The 26,229-nt window shown below is 52.3% G+C and overlaps 2 protein-coding genes across 14 annotated transcripts in view; one reads left to right on the top strand and one right to left on the bottom strand.

The window, feature by feature from the left end:
* Window positions 1–17,859, bottom strand: part of ZYX (zyxin) — a 22,258-nt gene extending 4,399 nt beyond the window's left edge. The window contains exons 1-8 of one of the 13 annotated variants that reach the window (XM_081038738.1): window positions 17,840–17,859; window positions 8,314–17,113; window positions 7,022–7,095; window positions 5,830–5,943; window positions 4,056–4,278; window positions 3,394–3,593; window positions 3,151–3,243; window positions 2,535–3,053 (exon numbers count right to left, since the gene is read on the bottom strand). In XM_081038738.1, the coding sequence (XP_080894864.1) occupies window positions 2,535–3,053; window positions 3,151–3,243; window positions 3,394–3,593; window positions 4,056–4,263 (1,020 nt within the window). In that variant the 5' untranslated portion in view covers window positions 4,264–4,278; window positions 5,830–5,943; window positions 7,022–7,095; window positions 8,314–17,113; window positions 17,840–17,859. The other 12 variants (XM_081038741.1, XM_081038742.1, XM_081038744.1 and 9 more) reach the window with 12 other exon arrangements.
* Window positions 17,521–26,229, top strand: FAM131B (family with sequence similarity 131 member B). The gene is made up of 7 exons (XM_081038747.1): window positions 17,521–17,743; window positions 20,228–20,337; window positions 20,674–20,709; window positions 21,044–21,137; window positions 21,424–21,621; window positions 23,035–23,178; window positions 23,380–26,229. Exons 1-7 carry the CDS (start codon window positions 17,716–17,718, stop codon window positions 23,850–23,852), a joined length of 1,083 nt encoding a protein of 360 aa, XP_080894873.1. The 5' UTR covers window positions 17,521–17,715; the 3' UTR covers window positions 23,853–26,229.

The following is a 26,229-nucleotide window of genomic DNA, read 5'->3' as shown; positions in this document are numbered from 1 at the left end:
CCAACTTCAAGCCCAGGTCACGCCACCACCCACTTCCTGTTTCTGCCTCTGAACTGCGGAAAGTGGAGATCACTAAACACTGCAGAATGAGTTCACAAAACACTGCAGGGCCTTCCGTGTCCTCCAGCCCCAGCTCGGCTGTCTGGTTTTTGGCTCCTGTAGGTTCCCAGTCACCTTCCCCACAGCAGCTGTTTCAAACCTTTCCATCTTCTCGAGCCCCAACTGTTTAGCCCCTCACTCACTCTTACCAATGACCTCACCCCCTACATGACTGAGAAGATGGAAGCCAGCCAGCTCCAGCTCCCTCATCGTCCCTCCTCTCCACCAAAAACACAGGACAGTGGACACTGTCCTTGCTCTCTGGGAATGCCAAGGGGGGAGGGAAGAGGGCACCACCACCTCTTCTCCAGGACTTCATCACAGCAGCAGCCCCTGCTTGTAGGCATTTGTAACAACCTCCTCTAGCTGATTCTTTCTCCTGGTTCACACACATATCTGGGCCCTTCTCCCCTAACTTGAAACACACACTCCTCTCCTAGTCCATCTCCCTGCCAACCTCTGACTGCAGGCTAATGCGGCAACTCCACTTTTCTCACCGCCACTCAGTTCTCAACTCCTTTCACTGTCCCCACCACAAGGCACAAATGGACCACCCCACAGCCATCGATAACATCCACATAGTCAAATCTCTGGCCTTCTTTTGGTCCTCATCCCTCTCAACCCCCCACTGGAGAGCCCCTCAGCCCTCACATCCTATCCTTTGAGATTCCACCCTGACTTATGATGCCCCTCCTGCTTCCGCCATTCTTCCCCTCCCACCTGACCCCTGCGAGCTTTACCCAAGGTTCCTCCCAGGCCCTCATCTCCTCCTGTGTAAGCAGGCCCTGGCCACCTCATAGCCCTGGCTGCTTCAGTACCACTGCACACGACAACCCCGAGCCCAGGGCCTTCTCCTGAAACCCAGTCCTCTATTTCTAGGTGAATGACAGTGCCACCTGAAGGCAAGTCCTCCTGGAATGTGTTGCTCAACACGCTGACAGCTGGACCCCTCCTCTTCCCGTCCAAACCATTTCCCCTTCTGGACTTCTCTATTTTGTCAGCAATACCGTCATTCCCCAACACACCCAGGCATGTTCCCCCTCCCCCTCCTCTTCCAACTGCTGATAAGTGACCAGGTCCTAGAGGCACTTCCTTTGTTCTCAGCAGGGTCCAGTGAATCCTTAATGTCATTCACCTCCTACCTCTACTCCACACCTCTGCTGGAAACACTCCCCAAAAGCTTCCAAAAGCATGGCTGTCATCAGTCCTCTGACCCAGCTACACATTTCTCAAACACCGTGAAGGACTCGCCAGGACTCACAGGCTCCCCTCGTGCGCTATTTCATTGCCTCCTCCCTCGAGCCTCCATCCACTTTTCTACAGCTTTATAATTTCCCAGAATAACTTTCTACTTTCTATTCTCCAAACACCCTGGTATATTTGTGCCCTTGAGTTTTGTTCATGCAATTCCCACCTCAATGCCCTTCCCTCTCCTCTCTGGATTTCTAAGAGCCCCCATCCTTCAAAGCAAAGCAGCACCATGATGCCTTTCCTAACTTGCCAGCCCACTGCTGACTCCCTGTTGGAGCTCCTGTAACACAGGATTCTGCACAACTCATTGGCACCTGGCATCTACTCCAATCCTGTGCCTACACACACAAAGATAGACATTCCTGTCGTCAGTTTACTCTGTGGCTGCTTGGACTAGATGACCATCAGGGTCGCTTCAACTCGGAAGCTCTCGTCTCCTGAACTAGAAGGCAGGCATGGTCAGGCAGGGATGATCATTGTTCTATTTTGAGCATTCCTGTGCTAGACAAAAACCCCAGCACCTTCCATGCATTAGCTCCTTGATCTTCACAACCATTGTACAGAGTAGATAGTGTGATTTTAAAGATGGGGAAACTGAGGCTCAAAGTTCACCTCCCTTGCCTAGGGTCTTGTGAGATGGGGGGCAGGGAATTCTATCACAGGTCCACCCTACTCGCTCAGGCTTAACCTCTTGGAGAGATCTCTTCCATCCCAAGCACGGAGCACAGTGCCTGGCACTCAGCAGAAGCTGGCTCAGCCTTTGTTTACTAATGCAGCGACTCTTATCATCAGATGGGCCCTTGGGCGGTGAGTGCGCTCAGAGAAACAGAGAGATTAACTCAAGAATCCAAGCAGGGGGAAGAACCAAGGTTGGATGGATGATGATCTCATCCCTCACCTTTAACATTCTGGGGCAGGGTACAAGGGAAGATCCACAAAATCCTCCTCCTAATTCAGAGCCTGTGCTGCTCTCCCACTCCGTCAGGCCCCACCCAGCCCAGCCTCTGCCAGGCCCTCCTCCAGAAGGGCTCTCTCTTACCATTATCCCACCAGTCCAACCCTAGAGGCTGGAAACTCCTATCCCACCATCCCACCATCCCCAGCTCACTCATTCTCTGGCTCCTGAACCTACCCCCCTACCACCAGCCTCCAGGTTTCACCCTAGTCCTCCCACCCTCCCTCACCTGGTTTTGGTTCTGAGCCGGTGGGGGCACTGGGTGCTGCTTCTCTTGCACTCGGGGCTTCTCCCTCTGCTGAGCATAGGTGAAGCTGGGGGGCTGAGGGGAGCCTGTGCCAGTGGAAGAGGGAGCTTGAGGAGGCCCCAGTTTTTGACTGGGCTGTGACCCGGGTCCACCTGGGGCTCCAGGGCTGAACTTGGAAGCTACAGGAGTAAACTTAGGAGTCACTGGAGAAAACTTAGGGGCTGGAGGTGGGGCTGGGGGACCTCGAGGCTGACTGTTAGCCAAAGGCACAGGCTGAGGCTGGGGCTGGACATGGAGCTGGACCTGAGGTTTGGCTGCGGGCTGGGGCTGGGGCTGTACATGGGACAGTGCCTGGCTAGGAGGCAGAGCCTGGGGCACAGGCTGGGGGCTGGAGGGGGCCTTCCAAGGAGGTAGGGGTGCTGTGCCCCCAGTTGCAGGCTTAGTACTGCTCTTGGAAATGAATGGAGTGGTGACTGGTGGGGGTACATATCCAGATGACACCTGCAAGAGAAGGTGGAGGGGAGAGAAGTGCCATTAGAGGAGGGTGCTGCCCTTCCAAGTTCTGTCCCCACTCCTTTCCTCCTCTCCTGTTCCTTACCCGGGCTTTGAAGGGATCATTCCTGGTCATGTCATCAAGCAGCGAGGACAAAGAGTCTATCTCCAGATCAATACTGCTCACCTTCTCCCTGGGCTAGAGGATCAGGGGTCAGAGCACCCATTCCAGTCCTCCATTCCCACCCCACTCCAGCAGGACAGAGGTGCAGAAGGGGTAGAAGCAAGGACCCTCCTCTCCTTCCGTTGGGGGTGTCCCTGCGTTGCTGCCCATCCCAGGCCTCCATACCTGTGGTGGGAGGGGATTGGGGGCCTCATGCCCTCCCTCCTCCTCCAGCGGAGGCGGCGGGGAAGGAAAGATCTCCTCCTCCAGAGGTGCAGGGGGAAACGGTTCCTCGATCGGGGGAGGGGGCGGTGGAAAGGCACCTCCCAGGGTGCCCTCCGCATCGTCGCCATCCCCAAGGAGGGGAGGTGGGGGTAAGGGCAAGTCTGGGGTAAGGAAAGAGGGCAGTCAGCAGGGGCCCCTCTAACCTTCCCCGAGTCCCCCTCCTTTTACAGCTCTAACCCCCAACCCAAGAACTCTCTTGGGGGTCCCGGGGCGCAGGGGAAGGAAAGGGGGCGCAAGACACCCTGGGAGCACAAGGTCAGGAACGGCCGGGGGCTCGGCGCAGGAGTGGTGCAGCTCCCGTTACACTTTGGAAAACGGACCCGGAGGGGAAGATTCGTGTCCCGCATTCCCGCCTCCCACCCCCAGGCGAAGGACTTGGACGGGTCCCAGGAACCCTGGCTCTCAGCCATGAGCTCCGCGATGAGGTAAGAACATCTGCTCGGGACAGGGTGGCTGCGCCCAGCCCCCTCCGCTGCAACATTTCCAGACACCCCCAAATTCTCAAAACCACTGCCCCCAGCCCGGAGCCCGGCGGTGTCCAGCCCCCCAGCCCGGCTGCATACCTTCCGGGGGCGGCAGGGGGATCTCGCCCACCCGGCCCATCTGTGCGCGCTGGGCCCCGGCGGCCGGGAGAGGCTCGCTGTCTCCGGGCCGGAAAGGATTCACTTTGGGCTTTGGGGCCACCACCGGGGCGAACTTCTTCTGCGGGGCGTAAAAAGCCGGAGCCGAGACCGAGACGGAGATCGCGGGAGACGGGCGGGGGGCCGCCATGGCCAGGCCGGGCTGCTGGAGGTGGGTGGCCGGGTTACGCGCGCCGAGCCCGGAGGAGGACCCGCTGGCGGGCCCGGATCCCCACGTCCCTCCCTGTGGGCGGCTCGCCGCGGACCGGAGCGTGTGCACTGCGTCTCGGGTGGCCGCCTGGGCGCCGGGTCCGCGGACTCTGCCGGGTCCCGAGCCGCCTCCAGCCAGGCGGGGGAGGGACGCAGAGCAGAGGGAGGAGGGAGGGGGCGGGGAGAGCGCAACGCCGAGACCATACAAGGAGCGGCCTGAAGAGGGGGCGGGGAGAGGCGGGGAGGGCTGACCGGGCAGGAAACTCCCCCAGGAAGGGGCCCTGGTCCTGCCCCCGGACCGACGCTCTGCCAAAGTCCTCCTGCCCCCCCTCCGCCGCCCCGGCCCGGCGCGGACCACCCCTCCCCGAGCCCAGGCCTCTGATGTCATTTCCTGAGTTGCCCCCCTCCACGCCCGACCCGCGGTTGCCCGGGGTCTGACTCACCGTCCCCACTCTGAGCCAGCCGGAGGAGGTCGCGCGGGTGCCCCGGAGGTGCCGAAGGAGCTCCTTGGAGCCTCCGCCCCGGCCCAGCCCCCCCTTCTCCGGGCCTGCCGTTACCTGTCCCCGCCACCTCCAGCTGCTCCTCGGCCTCCCCACCCAGCCGCCAGCCCCTCCCGTCGGGCTGGACTGGAAGGACTGGGATGGACCTGGGCTCCAGGGTGGACCGGGATGGTGAGTGGGGCGTTTTCCCTACCCACGCCCCCCGAGGCCCTTCCGTGACCTGGATGGGGGTGTGTGTGAGCACAAACCTCAAGGGTTCTTGGGGTATCCTAACTTCAAATCCTGGGCAGCCTCTTCAGGCTTCTAGGAATTCGCAGCACGAACTCACTATCCTGAAGATCAGTTAAGATTTGCGGGAGGAAGAGGCTGGGTGGGAGGGGCCGGGGAGTGGAGGTGGGGAGCAGGGCGGAGGCGAGGGCGGCCCACCGACTTGGGGCCGGGGAGGACGTGCGTGGACGTGGGCCACACGGTGACCCACCCTTCAAGTAGTCTGTGGGCGGCGGAGCGGCTCTCGGGGTTCCGAGACTGCGCTCTGTGGAGCCCCCCACTGGTCCGACCGGATTCCTCAGCCTTGGGCTCTGTGCCCCAGGCTACGCGAAAGGGACCGACCTTGGTTCTATTTTTTGTTTTTAATTGAACATGGAAACTTACAAATTGTCTCCGGAATTCCTCCACACTCACTACCTGCAAACTATGGAGTCACATGGCCTTTCGGTCCGTTTAAGTCTAATATATCACCCGCAGGCGCTGCCAGCCTTCTCTGCCACGGGAGGCAGTCGGTCCCCAGTACACACCCTGCTCGGTATTCCCAGCCCTCCCAATCGGCTACTGACAGCCAGCCTCTGGTCTGGGCGCTGGAGATCACCCAGACTCATCCCTGAGATTTACCGTGAGAAAACAGGTGGGAACTTAAGAGAGGGGCACAGAGTCACACCCACTTCGCCACAAGGTCTAGGCTAGAGCTGGGTGTCTTGAGGGCCCTGCTGTCAGCGCCCACTCCCTTATACCTTGGTATCAAGTGAAGCAATCCTGGAGACACGGGAGCAGGGTGAACTCAGCGTGCAGCGACTACTGTGAGCGTCCAAACTAGGTGACAAGCCTCTTCATTCTCTCCATTTTCTCTGTGTGGAAAAGAGCGATATTTAATCCACCTACCTTATTGCATTATATGGAGAAATGCATGAAATTCCATATCTGAAAGTGCTACATAACACTTGGTATTATTTTTCGCTCCCCGTTCCACTCAGAAATAAAATTCTAACAGGTTAACCTAAGGCCGTTCCCCCTCACCCCCACCCCCCATGCTCCATATGTCCCCTTCTGGGTTGCCAAGCAGATACTCCCAAGGGCCTTGGGGTTTGTTTTGCAATGCCTGCTCCTTCCTTCAACCTTACCAAATACTTTATTATGCCTAATACTACATCTTCAACTCAGACTCCACTGGTCTTTCTTTTCTCTGGTGTCTTGTCTTTCTCACGGGTGTTTCTCAGAGCCACAGCAATGTGTGGCCGTGTATGCTATAAAAGCATGCTGCACAGATCTTCTCTGACAGGTATAAGCTGGTCCTGGGCCTGTCCCTGTGAAGACCTGCTAGAAATCTGATACTGGATTTCCTGTGCATGTTGGAAATTGTGTCTTGGGCTTTCCAGACCAAAAGTCTCATTGCCGAGCCTTCAAAATACACCCACTTGGAGAAAAAAGGAAGATGGTTTCCAGATAGCGTCACAAGAGGAAAAGCCATCTACCGTGTAAATGTCTCATTAAGGAATGTGCCTGTGCAAAATATAGTATAATTGTTAGGCAGCTGAACCTAATTATAAATCAAGACTAGAAGAGTGCGTAGGCAGGCTTAGTTTTACTAACAACGAAGAGCATTTGGGATGCAGAATATTAAAATTAAGAGGTTTCAGCCAGCCATCCTGAATACAAGGAGAAACACACTGGGTAGCCCAGAAGGTCAGGTTCACTAGGCCAGGATGTCACTAGTGGACCTGCAGGGTCAATGCTGTTAAAATGCACACGATGAACAGGAGCGGCCCTAATGATTATTAGGTGCTTAAGTAAACAATTCTAATTGAGCTCCTCAGGTTGTATGTATAAAAGGTAGCAAGTACGCAGGTGTTCCCACCTAATCATCTCCAACAGCTTGGGCCCAGGCAAGAGAGAGGACATAAGAAAATGAGCAGGGACCTTTGTTACCTAAAACATCTCTACACATCTCCAAAGGTTTATGTCCACCAGGTATCAGAAAGTTTTCTTCAAGGATGCACAACCTAAAGTAAGAAGGAAAGAAAAAAGAAGGAACGAGCAAGGGCAGTAGCAAAAGAATTCTGGAATGAAAAGAGGGATGCTATCACGAAGTTCTTTCTGTACGTGGGCTGCAGGTGGACTGAGAGTCAATTATGTGCCTGGTGCTATGTGAGGCATTAACAACATCAAGAAAAGCCACTACCACCGTCATCATCATCATCATCATAATAATAATACATACTTAGAGAAAGCTTAGTACATGACGCTAGGCATAAGACTAAACACTTTAAATATATAACCCCCATTTAGTTGTCACAGTGAACCTGTCAGGAATGTACATTATTATCCCATTTTTCAGTTAAGGAAACTGAGGCTAACTGAATGTTGCATTTTTCACCTCCAAAACAGCAAAATGTTTTGCAACACAAATATTTTATTTGAAGACCTGCTTGCCCCCCACCTTACATCCTTGCAGTCCATCAACTGCTCCCCTTCAGGAGCTCCTGCCTGTCCATCGACAACCTCTTCTCCATTCCCCACATTAAGCCCTTAGGCCACCATTTTTTCCATCACATGGTACCATCAAATTCTATCCGTCTGTCTCTCTGTATCTGTCCATCTGCATGTATTTTGAGATAGCACTAGAGATAGAGACAAAAACAGACAGAGATAGAGATACAGAGAGATGCTTTTGTGTAATAGAACTTTTCCAGAAGGTTTCTCCAAGAATGGTTAACAGTGATTGGTGTTAGGATATGGAATTGGGGGAAGGCAGAAAGCTTTTATAACTGTTGTCGTTTTCTCCATGAACGTGTATTACTTTTATCATTTTAAAAAAGGAAAAGAAAGACAAGTGACAGCCATCATCTCTTTTTCCTTATATCAGAGTGTTTTCTTGCACTGAGGACGGGTGCACATGTTCTGTAGCTTTCCCACTTTCTCCCAAATTTACTCCCCTCCTAGTCCCACTTGCATTTGTTAATCAGGACAAAAGACGTCACCCATGGGACTGCAGACACGATGGGTGGGTTGGATGGGAATGGGGATGAGGGAGGGTGAAGCATCCAGCAAGACCCAGAGAGCCTTGCTGCCCCAGGGACCACTCTCCTATGGAAGGGATGGACTGACAACCACAAATGCCCCCTTTTCCCTCCTTTCTCTCAGGGCCAGCCCAGTAGTCTGACATCAAAACATCCCCTGTGCACTTTTCTCTTCCCGACCTCAGATCAACCAATACTTACCAATAATTTATATACTCCAGGCACTGGGTATGAAGATAAGTAAACCCAGTTCTTGCCTTCAAGAAACTCTTAATCTAGAGGAAAAAACACTTCAGTAGATATTTTAGTAGGAAAGTATAAAGATTAGAAAAAAAGTTTCACCCCCGCCTACCCCCAGTAATGCTTGCTTGGTGTGGTTACATGAATTACAATAGCTGGGTGGCCTTCTCGCCTCATTATTATTTTCCCGGGTCCAGGCAGCAGTGAGCAGAGTCCGCATAGGGAGGGCATCTAGGAAGCAGAGGTCAGAGGAGCAGTAGAAGGTGGGGGTCCATACCTCCGAAGGTCTGAGCCAGATGGGCACCCAAAGGCACTGAAAGCATCAGCAAGGCAGCCATGTGTGGTGGCCATGGGGGTGCAGAGCAGGCAGATGGTCAGATGGCAGAAAGTCAGCAGCCGAGGGAGCAGGGAAGGGCAGACAGGAAGAGACCCAGGGCACCAAGAGCAGCACAGGCAGGCTGCCGGCACCACGGCAGCCGCTCATCTGCTGCCTTTTTTCTTCCTTCTCCCTGAACCCAGGGGATGTCAAAATCAGAGAGAGCCTGGCTAGGAGCTCGAGTGTTTGTACTGAAAATAGCTGACTAAGTCACTAGAGGGAAGTAAACATGTCATGGAGTGGGGGGTTAACCGTGGATAGATAACCTAGCAACTTGAGATGAGAAGTACTTCTGTTTGTCTAGTGGCTCCCACCACTTCCGCTCTCTTTGATAAGGTGGGTTTCCTATTGAAGAAACCCAGCAGGCTCACCTCACACAGGAAGTGGGTACTCCTGAGCAAACCCTCAGAGCTTGCTCAAGCTTCCTTTAGATCACCCTTCCTGCCATCTGGTTTGTTGTCATTTACCTGCCATGATTCAATGAATGGGACAAATGAACAGCCAGTCCCAGAAAGAGAGAAAGGGATTCACTCAGAATAGCAGATGTTTTCCTACTTAGACTTCTCAACATGCTAGAGATGGGCCTTTGTACCCAGGTGTGAGATGTCACCCGAAAACATGTCTGCCACCGTGCAAACCGACCCGGTTTCCAGCAATGTTACGACTGTGTGCTCAGTAGCAGCACAGCATGGTGGACCCAACGCATTGTCTGCCACACAGCCAGGGCCTGTACATTTACTTAGTGCAACTGGGTTCCAGAGCCATTGAAATCTTAGATCAAGAGAGGCCCTGTGTTTGGTAAAGCTTAAGAGCTTTCGAAATATGATGGGAGCCATCTATGTAATTTAAAAGGAAACCAAAAAAGAAACAGGTGCTGTTATTTTAATAACATACTTTAACCCATGATATCCAAAATATTATCATTTCAACATGTAACCAATATTTTAAAAGATCAAGAGGGCCGGCCCGGTGGCTCAGGCGGTTAGAGCTCTGTGCTCCTAACTCCGAAGGCTGCCAGTTCGATTCCCACATGGGCCAGTGGGTTCTCAACCACAAGGTTGCCGGTTCGACTCCCACAAGGAATGGTGGGCTATGCCCCCTGCAACTAGCATCAGCAACTGGATCTGGAGCTGAGCTGTGCCCTCCACAACTAAGACTGAAAGGACAACAACTTGACTTGGGGGAAAAAAAAAAGTCCTAGAAGTACATACTGTTCCCCAATAAAGTCCTGTTAAAAAAAAAAAAAAGATCAAGAGGCATATTCCAGCTCTCACCTTAGAATGGAGAAATTAGTGGCACCCCTCCCTCAACACACTTTGCCACCAGCAGGAATAACATTCAACTCTGCTAACTCGAGCCACCTCGTGGTATGTATCTACATTTTTGCTTGCCTGCATTTTAACGTTGTTCTCAAATGGGCACGTTACTACTTGAGAGTAACACCTATACACCATTTGGAGTTCAAAGTTTCCAGGCTCTTCTTTCCCACCTGGGTGGGTCCACTGCCCACTCACAGGACAATCACGATTGACTCAGCAAGTGAACAGCCCTCGAGTGGACTCACCACCTTCCAGGAGAGTTAACAACTTAGTTCCCCGTAAGCTTATCAGCGTGAAAAAAACTTTAACCAAACAATGACCTGAATACATATATAAAGATTACACACCCATTCTTAAACACAAAGAACAAGAGAATAGTTATTTCTGGAAGTCCTAAGTTTGAACAATGTTTTCTTTTTAATTGTATTAAAAACATTTAGCATGAAACCTACCTTCTTAGAACAATGTTCTTTTTCCCTCATTTTATCTGTAAGGAGCTGTTCCATTCTCCATGAGCAAAAGGAGTGTGGGGACTGAGCATGTTTCAACAGTATGTAATAGTACAATAAAATTCAGAAAAATAATCCAACATAAATTTAGCGTGGCATCATAGGATAGGGAGAAGAACACTAGAAATGAGTTCGAAGACCTGAATTTTTGTTGCAGTTCAGCCACTGGCTGTATGACTGTAAAAGTCTGAGACGAATGTTCCTTTTCTGTGAAAGTACAGGAACAGACTTGATATCTAAGTTTCCCTCCAGTTCTAACACTCAGCGATCTGTACTTAGTGTCCTGTACGTCCCCTGCTCTTTCATTGTCAGGAAAATGCCTCTGCTGTCCTCTCTGTTCTTGTCATCTTGCTTAAAGGTGGCAGACTGGGAAGGGCTGAGACCTGGAGACCGTAATAGTGTTTAATTATGTATTAAACACTATTTAGGATCAGGACTAATTGCAGGAAAGGAGAAAGGGTCTCAGGGAGTTAGACTTGGTAGCAAAAACAGATCCCCGTCCAAGAAAGCATTCGCAAGAGGCATCCAAGTTGAGGTTATAGGATATCCACAAGCTAGGGAAGGCTCAGGGATGGGGCACAGAATGGGGGTATATTCAGGAATCTGAGAGCTGGACTGTCAGCTGTTACCTGGTGATGGAGAAGTCTGGCAAGTAGTAAGAGAGCATCAGTTACCAGGCTGTGAGTCAGTGACAGCAGGTAGTCAAGAACAAGGCAGGATATCTCTCCTGCAGGAGTTTAGCGGAAAGATGGGGCAAAAGGGTCCCAGCAGGGCCAATCAGAAAGCTCCAGAGGCATGATGTGAAATCAGCTGCTTCTCTTCCCTGAGTTCATAAATACTAGCCAGGCAGCTACCTGTGATGCTCAGGAACTGGCCCTCCTGGAGAAAGGAGTAAAATACTGGCATGCAGGGTCCCTGAGGCTGGAAGAACCAACTGCCTGGTATTACCTATCTGAGTCTTCCTCTTGTCCGTCAGTGGCTCTGGGATTTGTGAATGCTGAGTACTCGCTTCACCTCTGAAGATCGCATCTGATCTGCCCTCTGGGATTGATGAACTGCACTTGAATTGCTTACCTGGCCTCTGACTCATGGCTGCGCAGGCCCAATTTCTTGGTGCTGGTATCCTGCCTGGTCTGCTGTTGCCTGTGACCTGGATATGATGGCACCCCAAGGCCCTGAGGATGCTTTTGGGCCTGATGGACATTGTTCCAGGCTCGCTGGACCCAACCCTTCCCTTCTCTGAGAAGGATGTGGGATCCCATTAGCCCAGAACCTCTGGCCTGGCCTTACTCATTAGAATGTTTGGATGGAACCTCCAAATCTGAAATGATTCTCTTCCTGCTTTCCTACACACCTGCTTCTCAAAAAACAAGATGGGGCAAATGCATTTCCTTGATAATCTAGTCAAAATACTCTATTAGAATCACCGGGGAAACATTTGGGCATTCTCCTCTGCTGAATGGAGCCACAGGAAATGCAAAATGTGGGTTCAGTGTTGCTGACCTGCCCATCAGCAGGAGGCTTTGCCCTCATGCATGGAGGTGTATCTCCAGGGACTGCACCAACGGGGGTGGGGGGTTCATCCCGCCTGCCAAGGGTCCTTATTTCACTATACATGGGAATGAGCTCACTTTAGAGCCTTGGTATTTTGCAAAGGTTTCAAACTTCATCCAAAAGTCATTCAACCAATGACTTCTGCTGGTTTAAAAGGTTTTATCTTGTACAGTGTCCAACAGGTCAGACACAAGTCAAATGAGGACTTTTTGTCCCCACTACCAATACTGGAACCAGAGACCTTCTGCCATGGAATGTGTCTTCCTATATAACTAGCTGGCCTGAGATGTCCTTCCTTCCCTCACCAAACTTGCTCTGCCCAGGAAAGCCTCTGCCTCAACAGAATGGCCAGGGACCTCATCTATGGATTACACGGGGAATCCAGTTGAAGGTGGGGGTGGTGTGGGGAAGAGCACTCCTTAGACCGCCAGCGCATTCTGTGGCACTTCCTACTCTGTGGAAATACAATTTACACACTACCAACGTCCCCACCCATCCATGACTTAGCACTGAGTCTGCTGCCATGTGTCAGCACTGAAGCTCCAAACCCCATTCTTTGTCTTCTTGTTCACTGAGTGTGGGGACAGAGTCCCAGAGAGTAGTTTCCAGGCTCACGGCCTCACATGGAAAGGTGGCTCAGGTAGTAGATGGTCATCAGCTGTGACTGGTTGGCCATCAGCTATAACCAGTGAGCCAATTAGCCACTGATACAACTGCTGTGGCTATGCTGGTAGGTTGATTGGTTGGTAGGTTGGCAGGCAGAGAAGTGGACAGCGGATTGCGAATCGTGTGGATCCTACTTCGTGTGTCTTGCCCGGCCGCCAGCAAGAATATAGTGGTATGACTTTCCTATCTATGGCTCCGTGGGTGTTCCTTTTTGGCCTCACCACATCCTGCATTCTTATGTGGCGAGCGGGCCCAGAGACCCCACATGACATCCCGCATGACACTGAGAATTAAGGAAATTACTCCCATTGAAAAGAATACAGACTCTTCTGATTTCCACCCAGACCCCACGCCATTCCAGGTGTTCCTCTGCCAGAATCTCCTCCAGCCTTTTTCTCGAAGTTCTCCAGTATCAGCATACCCACTTCCAGTTCCTTAAGCACATAATGCCTCCTGTGAGACATGAAGAGCTGCCCCAAAGCTGACTAAACTTGGGAACAACTTGAGTCACCTCCTTGTGGCCCCGAGACACAGAGATTCTGAAACAAGGCATAGACTTTGACAAGCTGGAACTGAGATACTCTTATCAATACTTTATGACAGCACCCAAGAGCTGTAGTAGGGCTGGAAGTCACCTGAGGGAAGATCCTTGCTTCTCCATTTTCAAAATTTAGGAATGTAGATAGATTCATCCCTCTCTTCAGTTTATGGTCCCACCTTAAATGAAGACAAGAGGAAAAGAAAGCATGCCAAATAACATGTCCTAAACCCAGGAAATCTAATATTTAAAAAACAAATGAACAAACACATAAGTAAAGCTTTTCCCTACATCATCCAGGATGAATTTTCCATCTGGGGATCTGAGTTGAAGTCCTAGCTCCTCTTTCCAACTGGGTAATTTTGGGGAACAGAAATTTAATCGGCCTCTCACCCCAGTGTTTTCAACCCAATTCCTTATTGGGTTGTCGTCAGAGGAGACTGAAAACTCTTTGTCAGCTGTAAAGTAATACAGGCATATTATTTTTTATTATTTTCTTCTCTATCTCCCCCATTCCCAGATGCTTAGTAGATGATTTCGCCTCCTATTTCTCAGAGAAAACAGACTCCATCAGACAGGAATCCCTCATCTTCCTGATACCAAATGTGCAACCCTCTGGCATCTGTTCCATTCTTTCTGGTAGACTACAGGAGCTGGGTGCCTTTATTTGAGTTTAATCCTCCTTACTGGGCTTTGCACCCAGCCCTGGCGGCTGCCTTCGGAATTTACCCTGGGTGCTGATTAATCTTCCTGTCTTGAGCTTTGAAACTCCCCCTCTCAGCTGGATCTTTTCATAGGCCCGTACCTGTGGTCTAGTGTCTCCCATTAAGCCAAAAGAAATACTTGATTAAGCTGTTGTGTTTTAGAGCTGCCTCTCCATTTGGTGAGGGCAGGCATGACGCTTGAGTTTGGCTCTTTCAATCTTGCAGATAAAAGGGATGTGTCTTTGTTATTCAGGACTCAGGTTTCAAAATGGAATGTTAAGTGTCTTGCTTGGTCATTTAAGTTGGTACTATTAAAAGGAATATTGAGCTCCTGCAGAATTAGAGAACCTCCTCCTCCCTCATATGTATTGAGAGGCCAGGGGTTCTTCAGCTTTTTGTGCCTTGGACCCCTAAGAATACCAAATGCATCGGATTACAAAGGGAACCAATTATATCAAATACAGCTATTATAAAATTCTGATACAGTAATCTATCTACTTCTTCATAAAAGTATCACGTAAGGAAATGTGTAGGCAAGTCCAATGCTACCATAATTTCAAAGTAGTGAACACAAAAATTGTAAACAATCTGCAACAACTGTTGTAGAATAGAAACATCTGTGATTTTTACGGGTAATAAAGACAGTACAATATCTCTAAAACTGATATGGTTTGCTGCCTATATGCATAACCTAAGTGCATGGGGGAATTTCAGTTACAGGTTACTGAACGTAGAGGTGTAAGTTTTCCCTCCAATGTTGTGGCCTCTGGATTCTGTCCGTGGATTCTGGGACAGCAGTCCTGTGTTAGTATCTCTGCACTTGGTTTCTTCCTTCTGTCCATAGGTGTTTAGGAGCGTGAAACAGCAACCACAGAGAAGATGGAAGTATAATTTCACCTTGGGGGTGTGTCACAAAGGCGACAAGTTAGGAAGTGCCCAAGTCTTATATTTCTAGAAGTTGGAAATGGACTGGTTAATATTGTGATTTCATCGAGGGTCAAACTGTACCCGATGAGTGGGATTAGATGTTTCGAAAACATAAGCTTTCCCCAGGGAAACCCATAAATTACTTGGGATGGAAAGCCCCACAAAAGGCAGGAGAAGAATTTTAAAACAAAAATCGATGTACTATAATTCTTACAGCCTGATTTTTTATAATGTCACAATATAATTTTCTGTCAACAAATACAGTTATAAAATATTATTAATGGCTCCATAGTATTCTATTATAGACATACATCATAATTTATTTAATTAACCCCCAGGTTTGAACATTGGGCCTATGTACAGTCTTTCATTATTATGTAAACAGTGCTCTGATGGGTGCTGCAGATTAAATCTTTGTCCACATTCTATTTTTATTTCCTTTGAATATTTCTATAAATGGAACAGCTGTGTCACAATGTAGCAACGACAACAGCAATGCATATTGTAAAGGTTTTTTTCATCAGTACTGTCAAATAGTCCTCTGGAAAGGTTGTTCTCCTTTATACGAGAACTGGAATCACTGACCTTGGCTCAGAAGGTGGCAAAGAGATTGGGAAAATGCCTCGAAATGGTGAGAAGTAAGAGGATCCTGTACAAGACACAGGAAGGAAGCTGGCTAAGGTTGTACCTATGATATTCTACTTTTCTCTGGTGCAAAAAAACAGAATGTGGGATGGGACTGAGTCTTCAAGACCTGAAATCCCTTTTGTTGACCTTGATAGAATCATTTGGATAAATCCAGCCTCCTACAGTTGTGTTAAGGCTCTGTAAGGGAGGGGTTTATATCCATGTTTGGACCAGAGTAATACTGAGAATAGTGGAATCAGAGAGCACCCCAAAGGGAGAGCAATTTCAGGTGGGAGGGCATGAGCAGAGCTGGCTATTGGGCCCATTACTCCTGACCTGGAAACGCCCCTGGCAGTGTTTTGTCTGCTCAAACCTTAGGGGTTTGGGTGGAACTGCTGTGGTAACGGAGGTTGTTTTCTTCTTTTCTTTTTACCATCTTTACATTTTCTTTGCTTTGCAACTAGACAATATATTCCAGGAGAGCAGAAACCATTTGGTCCTTCTTTTGTATAACCAACAATAGTAGATATAAGGAAAAATACTTTCTATTTCTCTCCCCTGTCAAAAGAAGGATTGAGATCCTGTCACAAATTATACTGGACAATTAAAATCTAAGCAGACCCACAGCTGACTATTCTGTCTTCTCTCTCATGGTTTTATGGATGTAGGAGCTTTGGTTAATTTCTTCGTGCACAGAGACCAAAGATCAGTTCTCTCTCCAGAATCCTATCTGCCAGATCTGCATTAGATTATTGGCATCACCTCACATATTTCATACGGGGTTCCCCAAAACGTAGTGGTTATAACCGTGAAGTTTAGCCGTCCATTCACAACCCAAAGGTTAAATATTACATCCATAAGACCTTTTCTGGCTCTCGCTGTTACATGCCCACACCAGGGACCCCCTAGCCCACTGCCCTTCTCCCTGTTCAACCTCAGGAGGGAGCTTTTGGTCTTTGGTGCGGACCAGGTCTGCTCTCTCACTCTGCGTTTTCTGGGTACTGCTCTGGCAAGAGTCTCTTGCCCTTCCTTGCTCACGTGACTTTTCTGGACTCTACTTCTTGCCTGCTGTAACTACAGTGCCCACTTGACCCCTGCCACCTATGTATCTCTCTCAATCTCTTACCCAAGAAGCCCTTGGAACATACCTGACCCTCCCTACCAGCCAGAGGGCAAGCCTCCCCGCTCTTGACTGCTTCATGCCATCCACAGTCTGATTTGTCAGAGAAGACCAAGCAAGGCTCAGAAAAGTTGAATTGGATTTAAAACTAAGTCTGCTAGCCAGTCTTGGGGCTTGACCTTTTGATTTCATTCTAGTTGACATTGAAGTAGCTTCCTTCTGCTCCCCCATCCCCAATCACGCCAGGAGTTAGATAATCTGCATCACACAAATCCATCCCCATCCCGGAATTTCCAGCGAGCGCCGAGCACAGGTTAGTCTAAGCAAAGACTTTGCGATCTCTTCGAGTGGACAAACCGTGCACAGGAAAGGCAAGCGTCCTCAGCTGTGTGCAATCCCGCTTCCGTTTGTGTCCCAGAGGCTGCCCCAGGAAGAAAACAAGTGTTTGCGGAATTTGGCGGCCAAGGCCCTCGATCCAGGCTTTATTCTCAGCCCCACCCCACGTTCTCCCTGAGCAGACCCTGGAAATCAATCCACCGGAACTGAAGGGTGGGCCCGGGGTTCCTTACGCGGCCCCCGAGACCCACGGGGGGCACTCTCCGGGGCTCCACCGGCCCCCGGGCGCGAGCCCAGCCGCGCGACCCGCGAGGAGCCCCACGTGGGGCTGGGGAAAGGCGGGCGGAGGGAGCGGCGCGAGGCCCGCAGACGGCTCCCGGGGGAGCGCGGCCAAGTGCGCGGGGAGCGCGGCGGCCGATCCCGGGCCGGGGGGAGGCGCTGGGCGCAGCCAATCCCCGGGCCACCCCCTCCCCGGCCGCGAGCAGAGCCGGGGCGGGGGAGCCAGGCGGCGGCGGCAGCGGCGGCGACGGCGGCTGCCGCGGGGAGGGATGGAGAGGGGCGGGGGGAGCGGAGCCGAGCGGAGACAGCCGCGGTGCTGCAGAGAGGCTGGGGCGGCGGCGCGGCTCCCGGTGCTCCCCCCGCGCCCGCCCCGCGTCGGCGAGGGCCCGGCCCCGGAGGCCTCGCGCCATGGGCTGCATCGGCTCCCGGACCGTGGGTGGGTACCGCGGCGGGGCGGGCGCGGGCGGAGGCAGGGCTCGCCTGGTCCGGTCCTCCGGCCCCTCCCCCACCCTCTCCGCGCCCCTCCGGGTACCTCGCTCCGCGCCGCGCCGCCGGCTCGGCTGCCTCACTTGGTCTGCGCTCCTCTGCTCCCCGCTCTCCTCGCGCGCCCCCAGGGCTTCCATCCCTCTTGGCTCTCGGCGTTCTCGTCTCCCTCCCGGCTTCCTTCCATCGCCCTCCCCCAGGCGCGGTCCCTCTCCATCCTCTCTCCATCAGCTTCCTCTCTCCTCCGCCGCTCTCCCCTCCTCTCCCGGCCCCTCACCCACCAGCTCCGAGCCAGCCGCCTCGACTCTGCTTCCCCAGCGCCCTCGCCCCCATCACCAGTTCTTGAGCAGCCCCCTTCTAACCCCCCCTGCACAGTGTCAGCCCCGAGTCTCTTTCGCACGCCCCCCCCCCACCCGCCTCCATCTGGTTTGCGTGGTTTGCCCCCTTCTCCTTCCCTCTCCGTTGGTTGCCTTTTTTCTGTCGTTCCTGCCTCCCCCGATTTGCTTTGTTCACGTGCATTTTCCCTTCGGGGCGGGGGCGGGATGCGTCTAGGGCCTCCGGGAGGCAATGGGTTCCACGCCCGGAGGGAATGGGGCTGGGCCCGCCCGGCTTGGTGGGGAAAGCGGTGGGCGCGGTGGGGGAGGCAGGGGTGTGGAGGGGTCGGGTGCCAGCTCCCAGCAGGGTGGGGCCGGCCCAGTGGAGGAACTCACTTGGGGACTAGACTGCACCTGTCAGCGGGGGCTGGCGGGGCGGGGCCGGCCCTTTATTTACCTTTGAGTGGGGGTAAGAAGAGCGCCTCCTGATTTTGTCTAACCCCCTCACCTTTATGCCTTGCTCCCGCTCCCTCATCCCCCATCCCCTGCACCTACTCCACTCTCACAGCTCAACAAATGAATCCAACCCCTCAGTTTTTCCCATTGCAACTCCCCATTTCTCCCGCCTACACGCCCTAGTGACCTCAGGCTGAGAAAATAATTCGTATTATTATTACAAACAAACTCACTCTCTGGAAGCCTGATTTCTCTGAGACCTGATTTATTTCCATGGATACCCCCCTCCTCCTCTGCTTTCACCTCTTCTTCGGGTTCTCTCCCTCCCCCTCCCTGCCCCCCAGCAGAGCTCTGACTCAGCTCTCCCTCCTCCATGAAGGCCCCCTCCCCCCCTCCCACTCTGCCCTCCCCATCTCCCTTCTCCTCAGAGATTGTTCTCTGCCTGCCCCATTCCCACTCTCTCTACCCGGATGTCCATCTTTCTTCTTTCCCCCAAGCCACAGACTCTGGTCTGACCCATCGCGCCACTCTCCTGTAGCCCCAAGGGAGAGTGGGGCCCATTTTGGAGGGGTCCTACCTCCCTTGGACCCCTTAACCAGGAGCCCTTCCTCTTGCACTAGCTATGTTAAATGCCTCCTCAGGCCCAAGACTGAGGGGATTCAGTTCACCCCCTCTCAAGAGTGGACCGCTCATCCTCAATTCAGAATCATAAAACTGCTTGTGTAGAAAGGATCTCTCCAGGCAGATGGCTCCACAGCCATCTGATGATTGAGTCTCTTTACAACTATCCGAGTGGTTGTTCTCCAAGCCTTGTAGGAAGTACCACCCTGCCCTCCTGCCATCAGTTTCCCTTCACCAGGAGCTCTGGCCTCACCCTAACAATTACCTTCTCAGCCCTCCACTTTCCCTGACAGCCCTCAAGCCTTGTCCACCTCCTCCCATTGTTTTCTGTCTTCTCTTTGACTTGAATTCCTACTCTTTTGGTTCCTATTTTTAAAAGTTCCCTTCTCTCCTCCTGCTGTCCCCCTCCACACCTCTTTAATCCATCACTTGTCTCCCAACAGTCAGGTAAAATGATTCTGGCTCACTCTTTGTTTTCTCTGCTCTCGCTGTTTCTGGGTGAACACACCCAACTCTAGCCTTTATCCCCACCAAATCCTCATCAGACAAATTCACCAAATCTCTCCTCTCAGACAAATTCTCTAACTCCTGCGGAGGGTCCACAACATTCCTTCCACCTCACAAAGAAAGCCGGCACACAGAGAAGTCCCACCCTTACGTATAGAGACATAATAGATGAAAAGCACAGCTTCTGAGTCAGGCACATAGTAGAAACCCTCAGAAGTTGCTCAGGGCGCAATGGAGAATTATTTTCCTGCTAAAACCCAACCACTGATCCCTCCATGTAAACAACATCTACCACTCGTTCTGTGACTGCTCTTCTTGGTTGAGCTCAAACTGAATATTTCAGCTCAGCATTAGGATGTCTCCTACTCAAAAACTGGGGAGTAGGGAATGGAAAAGCAAGGAGGAACCGGAAGGAGGAAGGAGTCCTAGCTGGAGGGAAAGGAAGGGTCTGGAGGGGCTGCCTCTGGGTGTGGCCTCTGCATTCTGAGACCAAGGAGGGGCCTTTGGGTCAGGCTCACCTAATTCTCTGGCCACTTCAGGGAATGAGGTGATTGCAGTGGATTGGAAGGGCCTGAAGGATGTGGACCAAATCAACATGGACAGCACCAGCTCACTGCACGGGAGCAGTCTCCACCGGCCATCCACTGAGGTGAGCCCCCCTCCCCAAAGCACCGCTAAAAGACCCCGTAATCCATCACAAACAAAGCCTGCCAGCTGCCTGATCCTTGAATTCTCTTCCTAAATTCCAAGACAACATCCTAAACACTCCTTCAGCCTGATGCTTTTACAGAACATTTCTCCTGCATTCCTCAAAATACAAAGCCAAATGTTCTACACTGAGATCCTAATTCCCTATGCTAATCTCAGGAAAGCCTTCCCTCCTTCACACACTTCTGGAAATCCCTCTGAAGGAAAGGGGGGTGGGGGGGTACTTGCATTCCTGGAAGTGCCAGGGATACCCACTTTGTTTCCTCTCTCCTCACAGCAAACCCGAACCGACTTCTCCTGGGATGGCATCAATGTGAGTGCAGCTTCGCCCTCCCGCAGCTTTCCCCTGTCCAGCCTAACTCGTCTGCCTTCTATTTCCCCTTAGGCCTTCCATAGCACACAGTGCCCCCTCACTCCAACAAGCACTGTGACCCCTTCTGTTCTCTACCTACCCCACCCCCCATCCCAAATTTTCAAGGGCGGGTGGGGCATATGCCTCCTGGGGACCTCTGGCTGTAATGGTTTTCTTTCTCACCGGCCCTAGCTCAGATCCTTCCTCCTGGAAACCATCAACTTTCCTCTGCGCGCGTGTAAAGCACCCCCAGGCCCTCATCTTCTCTCCCCTTCTCCCACATTTCCCATTCCAGCTCTCCATGGAGGACACCACTTCCATTCTTCCGAAGCTTAAGCGAAACTCGAACGCCTATGGCATTGGGGCCCTGGCCAAGTCATCGTTCTCAGGTGAGACTCCTTACCTGGCGACTCTCCAGACAGATACTTACAGGCTCCTGTCTCAGGCTCCCTGCTCCTTCGGGCTTGAAGAGGACCCTCATCTACCTACCCCTGACCTATTTGCCCTTTCAGTCAAACCGCTCCCATCCTCCAGGCTGCTCTCGTATATGAAGACCTTGGGGACCCTGCCCCCCCTCCGTGGGATGGAATCCTCTGGGTCTGGGGTGGGGCTAATGAGATCTGTTATGGGTATTGTGTAATATTCTGGAGGATGTGGGACTGTCTGGCCCCTCAGGGATTTCAAGAAGCATGAAGGACCATGTGACAAAGCCCACAGCCATGGGGCAAGGCCGAGTGGCCCACATGATTGAATGGCAGGGCTGGGGGAAGGCACCAGCCATTCAGCCGCAACACAGCCACGAGGCCGTGCGCAGGGATACGGACGCCTACTCCGACCTCAGCGACGGCGAGAAGGAGGCACGTTTCCTTGCAGGTACCCAAGAGGCGCATTTCCGGGTGGCCAGAGACTGACCCTCCAACCCCACTCCCTGTGACCATTGTCTCTGTCCAAATGAGGACCAGCAGCCTTAATTTCCCAACCAGCTCTAATTTCAAATGCTTTGACTGGATTCTGATAGGTGCCCTCAGACTTACTTTGATCATCTGAGAAGGGATGTTATTTTTATGTTTTATCATCTCTGAGGGGAGTTAGCATGGGACTGTGGGTCCACCTAATGCGTTTTTTCTACACGGTGGGACTATCCAACCTCTGGACTCCCTCAATACAGGAAAAAAAGGCAGGGGCCGTGGGCTTCAAAAGACTCGCCTTCTCCTATGTTTTGAGGAAAAAGAAAGGAAGGCCTTGGGGATTTTTTTTATCCTTATCCAATTAGCATACGGCAGTCATGGATTCAACATACTGGGCTCATTACTTGTGACAACCACTAGAAGATCAAGGGACCTGGGTGAAGAGAGGGGGGTGTACAGAAGAGGTTTCATTCCAGTTAAGTGGTATAGATACGAGACAGGCATGTAGTGCCCCCACAATGGCAGGTCTCAGTAAGATGCCTAGGGAGAATGATAAATCTAGAAGAGAAGGGAGATACCTTTGTGTTGGTGGTATGGCTGTGGAAAAAATATCAGTCAGAGGGGAGACAACATGTAGGGGTGGTGTAGGGTAGCGAGCAATGTAAGCTTCAATTTCCTCATGGCTTTGACTAGAACAGGGACCAAGTCTCCCCATCCTCACTATTCCACCCTCCATCCCTGCTACCAGTCCCTTGAACTTTCAAGTTGATACCTCTGTGGACCCATAATCCCATGATACTCTCTTGGGGATTCTCTGGTGATCTTGGGCTCCACCCCCCTTCCCATCTAGATTCCTCTGTCCTTGACTACCTCATACTAGCTACCATCCCTACAAACTTCCAAAATAAACTTCTAGAAGTCACTCATTTCAATCCTTTAGGATATCTCACCCGAAGACCCCCAACTCTTTCCCCTAGGAATGCTAAATCTGACCTTGTGGGAAGTCCCCCATGATTTTGCCTCATTTGGGGGCATATATAAAGACTGTGCTGTCTAGTACCATAGCCACTGGCCACATGTGGCCATTGAGAACTTGACATGTGGCCAGTCCGAGTGGAGATGGGCTGTAAGTGTAAACTATCGACTGGATTTCAAAGACTTCATGTGAACAGAAGAATGTAAAATAGCTCTGATTTTATATAGATTATATGTTGAAAGGATAATCTTTCATGCACATTGGGTTAAATAAGATATATTAGTTCATAGGTGGCTTGTATTATTATTTGTATTGAACAGCACTGCCCTGATGTCCCCTACCCCATGCATGTGTCTAAGGGTTCTTGGAAGTATCTGGTGCTAGCTACAGTTCTTCTCCCAGGTGTCATGGAACAGTTTGCCATCTCTGAGGCCACACTCATGGCCTGGTCTTCTATGGATGGTGAGGACATGAGTGTCAACTCTGCCCAGGAGCCATTGGGCTGCAACTACAGTGACAACTACCAGGAATTGATGGAGAGTCAGGGTGAGGAATGGTTCCCCTGAGGCCTAAGAGGCCCCCCCAACTACCGTGGCTGCTTCTGTTCATCTCTGTTCTTCTAAGACATTCTGTTCACCTCAGCTTTCCTACTCCCCTCCTTCCTCAGTCTCACCCTCAGTTATCTGTGCTGTTGTCACTGCCTTTGATAGGCTGTGACCCAGCTGACCTCCATGATTCTCTTTACAGATGCCCTCGTCCAAGCCCCCATGGATGGCTGGCCTCACTCCTACGTGTCCCAGGGCATGTACTGTCTGGGGTCATCTGATGCCTGGGAAGCAAGTGACCAGTCCCTCATTGCCTCTCCGGCTACAGGATCCTACCTTGGCCCAGCATTTGATGACTCACAACCAAGCTTGCATGAAATGGGGCCTTCCCAACCTGCTTCAGGGTACTGTGCTCAGGAGCCTCCTCCTTTGCTGGGGGGAGACACTGACTGGGCTCCCGGGGTGGACGGGGTGGATCTGGCAAGGGGCCCTGCCGAGGAGGAGAAGAGGCCGTTGGCCCCCGAGGAGGAAGAGGATGTAGGATGCCGGGACCTGGAGTCGCTTTCCCCACGAGAAGACCCTGAGATATCCACTGCTCTCAGCCGGAAGGTGTCTGACGTCACATCCTCTGGTGTGCAGTCCTTTGATGAAGAGGAGGGCGAGGCTAACAACTAGCTTCTTCCCACTGGACGCCCAGCCTTCCACTCCCACCTGAGGGGCATGGCTGCGACAATACCCTCCCTTCCCCGGCAACACAGCTGAAACCTGGGCAAAAGACTGCAAGGAACCCAGGAGCTGCCAGTCCCCGCCAGGAAAATGCAGGGCCAGGATGGCGTTTTCTCCAGGCTTGTGCTGTAGAAACCACAGGTCCAGGGACCGAGGCCCAGGCAACCAGATGGCAGTGAACTTGACTTGGCTGCGGGCTTCTGGGTCTGTGACAATGAGGCTCCAGTTGGTATCGTGGGGACAGGAGCACAGAACAGCCTGCGGCCATCGACTACATCTCACTCTCTGATTTCGTCTTCCAGGAGCTTTGACTGTGGCTGTTTGAACGCCCCCTTCCCCATGTCACTCTCGCTTTTTCCGACTCTGTGTTTTCTCTGGCTGTGGCCCCAGTGGGACCCTACGTATGAGGAACAGACCTCAGGGGCTGTGGAATGTGGCTCGATGGGCACAGGGAAGCCACATCTCCTTAGAGAGTGGCGAGTCTGCCCCCAGTGGGTAACGTGGCTTCTGAGATCAGGACTCATAGGGAAGGTGGATGTGGCAGCTGGGACGCACAGGGGCACAAACAGGATTCTTTGTATAAGGCCCACCCAGAGATCAGAGAGTCACTGATGGGACCAAGAACCAACACGGCCACCAGTTCTGGGATCTTGACTATCTTGTGGCTGAAAGGAGGGTTCTAAGGGTCTGGAAAAGACCCAGTGAGCTGGCTGCCCCAGCTCTTGCTTCCTTTGTCTGCCTTCTTCCACCCCCTGCTCTGGGAGCCCCCGCCCTGAGGGGGTGACACAGATTGCAGGTGTCCTGCCAGGCGGGGAAGCATGAAGGCTGTGCCTCCCTCCATCTACCCCCTAATTCTCTGGAGCTGTTTACACTTTTCTCTTTGCCTTTTCTACATTTTTATAACTTCTTGGGGACTCAGGTTGAGTGGAGTGGAGGGAAGAGTGTGGTGCTGTCAGGCCCCCCCCCCCAGGTGGGGTGTTTGCTGAGGAGCAGTGTGGGCACTCGGCTCCTTTCTCCTTTCTCCCCCATCTTCACAGCTCCTCCCAGGACTCCCAGGAGGCCCTCACAGGCGTCCTTCCTCCCTGGATGGGTTTACAGTGAGGCATAAGCCCCTGAAACTGCTTGCCCTTCCACACCGGTTCCACCTCCACTGGGGACTTCCCTGCAGGGCACATCAAGCCCCAACACATGTGGAAGGGATCCTCATGACAGGGACAGGCTAGAGCGAAGAAGTGGCAGCTGTGGAGCACACTGCCCCTCCCTGTTGCAGTGGGACCCCATTCCCTAGCCCCTGGCAGAGGGAGAATCTGGGTAGCCGTGAGAAGCTAAGACATTCATTGCCTGCCTCCCCTTTTTCCTGTCTGTCTTCAGCTCGGAGTCCTCCTGTCTTACCCAAACTTCGGCAGAGGACCTACTGCCTATGTCCTCTGCCAAAAAGGGAGCACTGTCACCTCTCTCAGACCCTGGGCACAAACTACCCCTCCCCAGAGGCCTATTTCTTTGGAATGAGGAGGTTGAGAGTTGGGGTGTTTCTGTCCATCTATGACCCTACCCCCCCCCATGAAGTTCACACTTTCATACACGCCTGTACCTGAAATGCAATCAAAGCTGGGGTCCCATGTCCTCAGGGGAGGAGGAGGTCAGTTGTTGGAGTAACCAGAAGTAGGCATGCTGAGCCAGGTGGGTGGAGAGTTGCTTACCTCATTTAAAGCTGTGGCTTGTGTGTGACCACGTGACCTGACTCACAAGGTCCCAGGACCTCCTCTCTAGGAGCTCTGGGAAGAGGCCTTGTGCCCATGCTCTGCACTTCTGCTGTGGCTCTTGGGGTTTTGCATGCTCAGGGTTTCCTCCTCCCAGGGGGGTCCCTGTGTCCTCGCCTGAGCAACTTGCTCTGTCCATGCGTCATCTTTTCCTCTTAGTCTCATCCCCTTCGTGCCCCGTATTCTGCCCCCAGACCACAGTGGACATCCACTCCAGCGAGTGGGCTCATCCATCACAGTTCCTTTTTGCTCAGGGCCCTGGGAGTTACGGGAGGTAGACGAAACGCTCTTTCCTCCTTCCCTTCCTCGAGGAAGCCTTCCTTGAGTCCCTGCCCGAGGATGACTGAACTGTGAAAGAATCGAGCAGAGTTAAGACACCAGCAGGGCTCCACGTCCCCAGTGCTGACGGCTGGCATGTGTGCAGACCAGAGGTCCGCTGAGGGTCTGCATTTGCAAGGAGCTTCCCTCCCACTCTGAAGAGGGAGAAGACCCAGGGAGCTGGCCTGGGATCCTCTTAGGACTCTTCTGGAGGGAGGGGCTGCCTCTGGGGCTGGGGGCAGGGTGCA

This window comes from Rhinolophus hipposideros, assembly GCF_964194185.1.
Source record: "Rhinolophus hipposideros genome assembly, chromosome: 25".
Classification (NCBI taxonomy): domain Eukaryota; kingdom Metazoa; phylum Chordata; class Mammalia; order Chiroptera; family Rhinolophidae; genus Rhinolophus; species Rhinolophus hipposideros.
Note: the sequence above shows the minus strand (reverse complement) of the source record. Positions and strands in the feature narration are given on the sequence as shown.